General features: G+C 32.7%; 2 protein-coding genes across 2 annotated transcripts; one reads left to right on the top strand and one right to left on the bottom strand.

Moving 5' to 3' along the window:
- AP-2alpha (adaptor protein complex 2, subunit alpha) lies at positions 1 to 8,453 on the bottom strand. The gene is made up of 13 exons (XM_066296720.1): positions 8,277 to 8,453; positions 8,034 to 8,134; positions 7,695 to 7,906; positions 5,653 to 5,846; positions 5,366 to 5,597; positions 5,200 to 5,308; positions 4,986 to 5,139; positions 3,259 to 4,242; positions 2,227 to 2,388; positions 1,909 to 2,177; positions 1,697 to 1,841; positions 1,429 to 1,636; positions 1 to 1,368 (listed from the first exon to the last, which is right to left on the bottom strand). The coding sequence occupies exons 2-13, from the start codon at positions 8,095 to 8,097 to the stop codon at positions 1,291 to 1,293; spliced, it is 2,811 nt and encodes a 936-aa protein (XP_066152817.1). The 5' UTR covers positions 8,098 to 8,134; positions 8,277 to 8,453; the 3' UTR covers positions 1 to 1,290.
- Positions 8,454 to 8,738: 285 nt separating this feature from the next.
- LOC136347108 (translation initiation factor eIF2 assembly protein-like) lies at positions 8,739 to 10,221 on the top strand. The gene is made up of 5 exons (XM_066296803.1): positions 8,739 to 9,054; positions 9,108 to 9,395; positions 9,452 to 9,776; positions 9,832 to 9,953; positions 10,016 to 10,221. The coding sequence occupies exons 1-5, from the start codon at positions 9,049 to 9,051 to the stop codon at positions 10,130 to 10,132; spliced, it is 858 nt and encodes a 285-aa protein (XP_066152900.1). The 5' UTR covers positions 8,739 to 9,048; the 3' UTR covers positions 10,133 to 10,221.
- The last annotated feature ends 851 nt before the right edge of the window (positions 10,222 to 11,072 follow it).

Here is an 11,072-nt window from a genome sequence, read left to right as displayed (position 1 = left end):
TACTCAAATAACATTTAATGATAAATTATACATATCGGCCTGTTTTTTACATATATACTTTTCGATTAAATAAGAACTATACATAACGTAAATAGCAAAATTATCAAAGACTTAGTCGACTTGCAGATCTCTTCTTTTAAATAATTTAAATATACAGTATAAGTGAATGATAAATTTATTCATACAAAACGTACCTTATGTTTCACATATAAAAAAAAAACAAAAAAATCATGTAATATATTATAGTAGAACTAAGAAAAATATAACAAGAAAATAGAAATGAATTTTACTATCAGTAATATCCTAAATTACATTCCCTCTTATCGTTTAAGCTCATCAGTTTTTTTGGTGCGGTTTTCTTAAGTCTAAATCAAAGCTACAATTTCTCTACCTATGCAGCTGTTCTTCTTTATTTCAGGCTACATGGATTTATATTCAGCAGACTTAAATGAAGAAAACTTTCACGGACACGCGCTTGACTATCCGTTGCCCTTAAAAAACTGAGTAAACTATTGTAACCGATCCAGCGGTACCTAAATAAGGGAATGAAAACTACCAGACTATTTGGCTATAAAAACTGGACATGTCGGAGGTCATAAACTTTAATGCGGCAATGGGAAATTAAATATTTGGCAAACATCCTTTACTATCTATGTCTTATATGACAGGAAAATACCGCACCGTTTATTAGCCCTCTGGAAAATGGTCTGCAGCTTAAAAGAGCTAATAAAACTTGCGTCAAAGTGAATGTTCACAAAATTCGTTCTAATATTAAATGTTACCAATGGCCTATGTAAATGGCATTTTGATCAATTGTATAACAATACAAAGAGTATTTAGTCTGTCTACTTTTAACACAACTTCAACTTACGATTTCTTAAGGAAAATAAATAAAAGAACGATTTACTATAGCTATTAACACACGTTTCACAAAGGTAAAATTTTTGTCTTTTTTACATATATTCTTGATTATATGGGAGAACTTATTGTCTATTACTTTAGCCACACTTAACGAACGTTAGTGCATAGAAACAGAACCTCAATAAGCGAACGAAGAAGACATTTACAGGAGTGCCAAGGGCTTATTTAAAAGTCTAAATATAGCGGAGAAAATAAGGGCCCTAGACCTAATTTCCTCGACCAACGCTATTTTTAATGATACTTTTGTTCAAAGTAGTCTTTGTCTCAAAAAATTCAACAACTCGATTTTTTACAGATAGTTGTTCTGATATTAATTACACAGCTATAGTAACTGGAATGTAGGTTCCCAAAATTTAGTTAAAATTCTCTTCAAAACTGATCAGCTAGTAGTTCGCAAATTTCCACCGAAACACTCTCTTTGCTAGAACGTACTGTCAAACGATACATCTGCCCAAACCAAAATTTTCATTAATTACAGTCATTCAAATCTAATAGGTAGAACCTTACCTGAGCATTTTTATTCGGTTCCAAACGAAGCAAGCATCCGACTTGCTGGCTTCTCATGTGGATAATCCCAGCGCAAACGAAATTATCCGGATTTGGATCTATACCATCCAGAAGCTGCATTCCAAATCCCATCATTTTTGTGCGAGCAGCTTGTAAATCCATTTGTTGCAACGCTTTAAATATTTTTTGAGATCTTTGCTGATTTGTACTAAAATTCAGAATAAAGTGGTTTATTAGAAACAATTTTTACCATAATGGAAATACTCACTTTCCCAAGTTTTTCCACCTAGCGAAAAAGCTTTCTCCGTTCATTTCAGTAGGTTCAAAGAACTTGTTTAACGTTAAAGGAAGTTTGATCGTGATTTTTTGGGGCATTCCATTGCATACAAAGCTTACAGATATACTTGGAGTATCTATTTGGAAAATAAATTAAAACAAAATTTTTAATGAGAAAATGCATCTTGGTGTCACTGTCCTAACCTGTATAATCATCAATACATTCTGCATTTATCATTTGCTGAATCTGAGCACCAGCTTCTAAGATCGGCTCAACAGGCTTCATTTGTACATTAAGTTTAGCTGCTTGTTCATCACTCCATAATAAAGTGGGCACAAAATTTTGCAGCGCACTCGAAGTTTTGTTGCCATAAAACAAGCCCAAGCGCCCCAAGTTTTGGCGGAATTCGCTTTTAACACCGATTTGAATTAGGTCATTTTCGAATAGTACCCCGTTGTTTTTACACACAAATCTGTAAATATGTATCAGTATTTTTGAAAGTTCAAAAAAACCAGAAGTACTTTTTAGGATCGATGGTGAGGGAAGAGTTCACTGCCACTACATTATTCGATTTGTTGTAAATATCACCTAGAACATCCAATAAGACTCCAGTGTTGCTAGCATTGTGAGGCTGTGATGTAGGCGGTGTAGATAAACCCAGCAAATCTGCCTGATTAGTATTGCTGGAAATATGAGCACAGAAATAAACCAATGAATTAACAGCAGCTCTAGTCATTTAAGATACATCATATTTAAATACTTATGTGAAAGATATGCGTGAATATGCAATAGTCACAAATTCATATTAAGTCAACTTACATCATATATCAGCATCTTTCTAAATCAAATGTTGAACTAATTAATGTGTGTGCGTGCGTAGGGATATGAATTTTTACGACGCATAACACATACTACTTTGTATTTCCAAGAAACATCGAAATTTTAGATAAAATTTCCAAAATATTTCGCGAACCCTGCTTATTTTTGGTACTTTTTGAAAATTTGAACTGAACAGTAATTTCTCTTCATGGATGGCCTTGAGTAAACTTTAACGAAACAGAGTACTGAGTAAAACTATGCGAAGTTTTGAAATTTAGATTTCTACATTGCTAGAAAGAAGTTATTCGACAATAAGTATGGAAGATAATGCCGCGCTCTCGAATTCATAGACTTTCATAAACAACTCATAGTCTGCATAAAAAATATCAATTTGACAATTTCGCAAAGTTTTATTAAACATCCAGTATTATTAAATGTAAATATACAGTACCGGCCATTTACATTCAATTATGAAGAGAAATCTGTGTTCACTCTAAATCTTCAAAGTGCACAAAAATCAAATAACTTTGAATTTGACCCAAAATTTCGCTCTTCTCTTGTTACTTGCTTCAATACTATGTAATACTTCATCTAAATCTAAAATTTTATATACTTCGAAGTCAAAAAATCAAGGCTGAAATGGCATATTTTCTATGAATTTAATTTATTTGTTGCCTTTGATATAAAATGCTTTTCCTTTATTAATCGAAAAGCTTCATTAAGCGAAACTTTACCTCATATTAACATCATTGCTGTGGTTGGCTGTAACTACAGGGGTGGGACTTTTGTTCTCCTTAACTTCGTTCTCCGGTACCCTTCCAGGCTTCTTCTTTTTGAGTACAGCCAAAATCGAGCTCTCCCTTTCAGGAAATGCGGGCATTTCCTCCAAAACTGTGGCTAAAACGTCCGAACTGGCAATAACGCTTAACTGTAAATACTCCGATGCTCTTTGCTGCAGCTCCGCATCGGCCGATCTCAAATTGCTGTCTTGCTTGAAAACGTCTTGGATTTGAGTCTTGATTTCAGGGAATAAATTGATAAACTTAATATAAGTTGAAAGTAAGAGAGCCCTTGTCATTGGGGAGCAGAGATGATATTTTGAATGCAGAAGTTGAAATTGTACGGCTGGAGATGAGCGCTGGTCTCCTGCGATTAAATTGCCGAATTCTCCAAGGATGTAACCTCCTACTTTGACCATATTTTCGTGGCATGCAGGAGCTTGTAATGCCTCGAACACTGTCTTAGCTGCGTAGCCCTGGACTTCATCTCTGTTTATTACGATCTGAATCACGCGGTACCAGACTTCTTCGGATACGTAATCCCCAGCTATTCTGATCAAATTCAAGATTACATCCACATACCAGGTATAGTCAGTGGCGTATTTTTCGGCTAATATGGCCACTTTAAGCACCATCTCTTCTCTGATCGAGTAGTCGGCTGTTTCCAAATAATTTAGCATTTCTTGTACTATTTCTTCGGCATTGCTCTTATCACACATGGCATATAGAAGATCAACAGCTTGTTGCCTCACAGATACATCTTTCTCCATCTTCATCGATAAAATCACAACTTCCTGGTGTTTCTTGACAGCTTCATGTGAAAACTCGGACGTCGCCAAATGGCACATTGACTCAAGCGCCAAATACCGCAAATTCGTTTCTCGGTTACTTAGAAACTGGCCTAACTGATTACAAGCCCTTACCAATAAGTTAGCTTCACTGAAATAATACAAAATACATTAAATTTAATTTAATTATTACATTAGGTAAGGACAATTCTAACTACCGCACATATAGTATTTTTAAAATTAATCCCTGGAAAAAAAGTCGTTTAGTTTGCAAAGCAGGCTTCTTTTTAATTTTGGCCGATTTATGAAGGCATAATTTACAAGAATCTGTAACAAAATCTACATAGTTCATGATGTCAATATTAACTCAACAAGATTTCTATATAAAGTTTAATTTCTTACAGATTCACAACAAAACAAAAAATAAAATAGGGAAAACGTTAATAAATTAAATAATGAAAGTATGAACGGTAGTAACAGGTTTTTAATCGCCATCTCTTAGTTATAATTTAATAATTTAAAATAATTTATTTTAAAAATAACAATTCTTGAAGGAAGTCCTTTTGAATAATATAATGTAGAAAATGTTCTCTTTAACTTTTAATTTGCATGTAAACTTTCCTTTATTGTAGTCGTACGGTAAAGGTAAAAAGGTAAAAAAACGCGATCGATAATAAAAACGATTTTCTGGTCTGTGAAATTGCAACTATGTTGGCGTAAGTTAATCAGAATTGGAAAGAGAAAAGCCATCTTCCATATTAAATAATCCCTTATTCCTTATTCCAACTTGCAACGATACCATCACTTTCCACTTACAAATATTTCGTCTCTATATCCGAGGTGTACCAGTGCGTTAGCTAGTATTTTTTTAGGTTTGAGATATGAATCACTTACCTATCATTGTGAATAATAAGACTAATAGCCTCGAACAAAACAGCATTTTTAGCGTTAGAATGTTGTACCTTCTTAGATTTAGGTGGTTCTTGTGCTTTATTTAAAATTGTTTCCAAACACTCATTCAACCTGCCCCTAACGCCAGGATCTTCGGCTGAAATAACAAAAAATTAACTATAATTGAAGTACAACTTCTACTTGAAATAAGTATTACCTGGAGGTGTGTAATTTTGTAATAATCGGAGCAGTTTCACAGAGAGCCATGGTGCTGGTACAAAATAATATGTATAGTCTTGAAGGTCGGTGTAACTAGCTGTGACAATCTGAAACATTTGTTAACATATGAATAATGAAGTTGTACAAAATGCATATAAACTAACTCTACTAAGTCTGGACACAGCTAATGACACGCATCCCTTATATTCCTCAGGATTCTTCTTAACTAAAGCATCTATAAGACTTGTTGCAGCAGTTACAACCCCCATATGCTGGTCATTTAATAAATGAATAATGCGTGAGGTCCATTCACCACCTGGAATAATATCTTGGGAAGTACGAAACAGCCTCAACAAACATAAAGCCGCGCTTTGCTTTACTACATCCATTGTGTCACTAAAACAACCATAATTGAATAATACAGGCCTGAAGGTTTGGCATATGAACTTACCCTGAAACTAAGAGTTTGGGAATGTCATTTCCAAAAGCTTCAGCCATTTCGCGGCTCCCTATATTGGCAATGCATTGCAATGCCAGATTCACGTGGATAGGATTTCGAGATGCAAGATCATTTTTTATGCTCTGGATTATGAGTTTTATGAGCTCGCTGTTGGTGTTTACTAGTACTGATATAAAAAGGTAACCCTGTGATTGAAAAGACGTAGATAATAAAAATTTTTAGTATGTGGAGTGACAGTAAAAATAGGGTTAATCCTCAAACTTCTTTACAAATTCCTTAGTGTTCAGATTTTTTAATTGCAGCTTTTCGATCTTAAGTTCTTGATAAAATGCTGACTTTTTTTGACATTTTTATATTGAAACAATTGATTGATGATAGGACAACTTAGATTTGTTTTAATTCAAAGCTTATTTAAGTATTTTAATACAAAAACAAAAAAGTTCCGCTTATAAATTGAAGTTAGGCATCCCTCCTGGTCAAACTTGAAGTAATTTTTAATGTTGTAGAATGAGGAGCTCAAAATTTAAAATATGTATAATGTGAAATAGCCAAAAAGTTACAGGATAAACCCACTATCTCTTGTGGCCCAACAATCACATCAGCAACATGGTTTCCTTTGCCATTAAATAATTCACATATCGTATATTTTTAATCTTGTTGAACTTGGATTTTCCATGTTCAGGACGGATGCCAAAAGATTGAAAGCACCTAAATATTTCGTTCTTATCAAAACTCAGAAATACCTCGAAACTACTTTTAATTAAACATTTTATAAATACTAAGGTTAACCTTTACTGATACTTTTCAAAATAGTTGTTGACGTGATATATTTTTTTAATTGTTAAACTAGGTTGTGTGATAAGTTCAATGAAAACCCTTTCAAATGTGAACACGCCTATAAAATGTTATTTTATTTGATTAAGGTCAAAATTTCGTATTAATAACTGTCTGTTTTCATGGCAACTGGAAAAAAAATCACAGAAAGTATTATCACCAGTTACTGTAAATATATGTCATACTTTCTAGCACTTTACAGAATTTTATGTACTAATTTTTTCTTTATAAGTTCAGCATGTTGCTTATCAAAAACATTTTCCACTCCCATATTATATTTTTTTGACTTGTATTGTACTCTAGACCAGGGGCGCATCAAGTGCTTGCCTTGCAGATAAGTGTAATGTAAATTATAGATGGAACTATGTACACAGATGATAATTGGCGTGTGATTTCCAGCATTGAGTATGATGATTGTAGCGTCATTGTATATTACAGAATGCTTGGTTTATGTAAGGAAGAATATGTTTTAGTATTAGTGTCTTGCTGGGTGACATAACCATGATAAAAAAAAACAAAAATTAGTTTCTACATTTTGGCACTTAATATGCCAAAGATTAGTCCAGAATACTGAGGTATATAAACTTTCTCATGTATTGCCTTTAACAGGTACTAATCTGTCCCCAATAAATTTCAAGCCATATTTTTATCAAAAACTACTTTTTTAGGTTTTGTGAATATTTTGATCCTAGTTTAAAATAATTTTATTTACTAAGCTTCTTGACAATGTGTAGAACACTTTCTATGTGATTTTACCCCTTTTTCTCATGTATGTAACACTGTATTAATGACAAATATAAATAAATTATTCACTACCAGTTTCATCCAACTGTGTACTTAAACTTTTGTATTTCTGGAGGTTAGAGAAGAACAAAATATCTAGGAAAATATTTGCAAGTTTCCATACATTTACCACCTTTTGTACATCTAAGTCTCTAGTTGTATTTGAAAAACTGTCTTATCATGAAGAAAATATCAAATAGTTTAACTATACAATAACATTTCTTACAAAGTCTTTCAAAAAAACCTGTTTACCTATAATTACTTGTGATGTAACTGTTGTTATCAAAAGAAGATTATTGTAATTTTATTATTAATTTACATTCAATAACAAGTTAATATCTATAAAGTAAAATGAGTTGAAGTAAGAGTTTAAAGTAAAATTCTTGTATATTAATAAAAAATAAATGAAACCTTACTATTTGCTTCTCAGAGTATTTGTTTGATGACAGTAAGTTAACAGCTTCCATATGACCAAAATCAATGTCATGTCCTAGCAGAAATATAAAGAGCAATTTGCATACATATTTTTTCTTCTGATAACCATCTAGCGTTTTATCTCCTTTAAATTTACTACGTATGTTAGCTAATTCCTTGTTTATTCTTTTAATTTCGGCCTCCTTGCTCTTACCTAAAAGTCATAAATCTCAATGTGATAACATGATTATGATTTTCTTGGAAGCATATTTGTATTATAACAACGAGAACCGGTGCTAAGCTTTAGGAAAGTCCTAGAATTAGTAAAAAAGGGTACTTGCAGTTTCTGATGTCTGATATGAACACTGCCAGGCCTCGCATGCCATCACCTCGAACGGCTGGCATGATTGCTCTGTGAGCCTACAGAATATCTTCACCAAACCTAAAAGTATTACATAGTAGTGAAAATGCCGTGAAAATAAAAATATTTCTAATGAATATTGAAATATCTTTAATGAGAACCTCCCCCTTTATTGATAGCGGTTTGACAGGGCAAAATATATACTCAAGTAACTTGAACTTACTGTTCCTCCCAATTTGGAAATCCTTCTGAATGAAGCCTGGGGGAAGTAAATGTCTACCCTAAAATTTAAAATCGAATTAGCTCCAACGAGCTTTTTAATACTTTAGAAATTTCTTTAAAAAATTTTGGGAAACAGGGACGAAAGGCGATGCAGATGACACTGACACTTTAGCTTCAAATGACTTGAGAGCAATGTTGTCAGTTACCACAACCAAATAATAAGACCGGTTAGTTGGAAATAATATTTTTCACATTTCTAAGATTATGTTCCACCTTGCAAAATTAATTGCGCTATAATAACAATTATCTATTAAATTCTAAAATTTCTTAATAAAAATTAACACAAAGAACGACTTTTTTTTCACATGTTTCAGATAAGTTATGTCCCAAGATCTAATTTATAGCATAGTTCGGCAATGTTGCTGGAGAACTGCATACGTTAGCAAAGCTGCGTTCAGGAATGACATAGCAGATTGCGTGTTTTTATTGCTAGTTCTTAGAGCCTAAATGTAAGATGCGATTTTCAATAAACTTGAAGCTTTCAAAACCAAAACAATAATAATTGAAATCTGGACAATCGTATTCGCCAACACCAAATCCACATCCTCGCTTTTAACACTCCTACACTTCTGGCGAATATGGAAAGATTATAGAATACGGAACTATATCTCCCAACTCAAAACTTAACATAACCTCACTATTTTTGTTTGTTTATATTTAATATTTAAATGTAATTATCTGAGTTATTTTATTATTATACCACAAAATACAAAATGCTTGTAAGTGGACCAAAACTTTTATCAAACTTAAGTAGTAAATGATGGTTCTCTAGGTAACCCAAGATCTCAAAGACTTCTCAATTACTTCCTGGTATAAAACATTTGAAAATGTAACCATAAAAACCATAATTCTTGAAGTCCCAGTGGAAGGTGTAAAATGGTTTCAATTCCAAGAGCTGTCAGAATTAGATGAGGAATGCCCTGCAGAGGAAATTGAAGCAGACTCCCAAGAAATTGAAGAAGACTCCTTTCTGTCCTTAGACTTTAAGGACAAGTTAAAGAATGTGTTTAATGTGCTGGGTCAAACAGTTTTTATTAAAAACAACTGGCATGCTCCGTTGGTAACATTATCAATTTGTACCTTCAGTTTGATTAATTCCTTAAAGATGACTTGCAGGATGCAAAAATGTTCAGTGTAGGTCACACATTGAAAGCAGAATGCATTGATGATATAAGGCTTTATTTAAAAACGTCTAGCATTATTCAACAAGATTTTGCTAATATCAAAGAAATTCCATTTTGTTTGGCTATTAGAAAATGGATGTGTATCCACCCTGCTGCAGAATTTAGGTGTATTATTGTAAACAACATTTTGCGAGGTATTACTCCAAGAGATTGGCCAACTTTCTATCCTCACTTCAAAGAAGACAGTGAGCAAATAATTCAAAGCCTTCATGAGTTCTTTACAGAATTTATCAAGTTAAAATTTCCTAGAACAAATTGTATGTTAATGTTGAATTTAAGAAGTTTTTTTATTATGTGTTTTTGTAATTTCAGATGTTGTAGACATTGTTTTATCCTACCCTGATAAACCTTTTATCCTTGATTTTGGGCCCTTGAATTGGAAGACAAATTTGTATGCATTTACTTGGAAAGATATTGGCCCATTACTAAACAAGGTTAGAAATAGACCAAATTGAATAATCATTAAGTGCCTACATAATCCTTATATTATTTTTAGGATGTGGATAAAGAAGTTGCTCCAGTGTTTCGTTACTTAGACTCTGATATTGGGATTATGACTAGAGCTCATGCATTATTAAAGTTTCAACAAGAACAAAATGCTACTTATACATAAAAAAAACAATGACTAAGAAAGTATTATATTTTGCTTTTTTTTTTAAATAAAAAGTGTATTTACTGAAATATAACAGAAATGTAATTAAACACACTGTAGTTCATTTTTTTTTTCTATTAACTTCTATAAAGGGGTGAATAATAGAGTTTTTCTGCTTTGTTAAATCTAATGAATGACGTTATCAAATATAACAAGCGCTAAAGCCAAACATGAATTTAATAAAAAGCTGATTGGCAAGAACCATGAAAGTCATAAAATAAGGGCCGCTTACATTTAAAGAATCTTTTATTCAAGTATAAACCCAGCGGTATCGAATTCAAGCAGAGCGCAACGTTGTAAAAATAAAACCATTTATAATATTAATTTGTGTGACCTTGGTGTGGTGCTGGTATTTCTTCGTAAATTTAGATGATAAACGTACGTGGGAAAAGAGATTTTGTTGAAATATGGTGGAGCAAAAACATAATATTTAATATATAGATATATGGCGTGAAGCTTTTAACTACGTTTAAATATATTTAATCACGTGCTTCACAAAGTTCCACTTTTGTATTTTAAGCGCGGTATATAGCGTTTGTGAAAAAATATGGTGTGTAAGCTTTCATTAATGTAAATGAGTACCCCAGTCTTGGCTTTAGTTGAAATTTGCGGGCGCTATTGATAAGTCGTACCTAATATTTTGCTATATTGAAATTCAGGCCTAAAATATGCTTCTCTGCCATATCAAGGAAGGCTGGCACATCGGAATTTATTTATTCAAAATAAGAGACCATTATCAGACGGTGCAAAAAAAAGATTTATTATCATACATATCATAACTATTACACATCATCTAGCAAGAAGAAAAAGCTACTGTGTGCTAACTTAACGGACGCTAACTAAAAATGCTATCCTGTGTGTGACTACCCTATCAACTATCTTTATTTGGAGCTGCCAGATT

This window comes from Euwallacea fornicatus, chromosome 26, assembly GCF_040115645.1.
Source record: "Euwallacea fornicatus isolate EFF26 chromosome 26, ASM4011564v1, whole genome shotgun sequence".
NCBI classification, from domain to species: Eukaryota; Metazoa; Arthropoda; class Insecta; order Coleoptera; family Curculionidae; genus Euwallacea; species Euwallacea fornicatus.
This window is presented reverse-complemented; position numbering and strand designations above follow the sequence as displayed.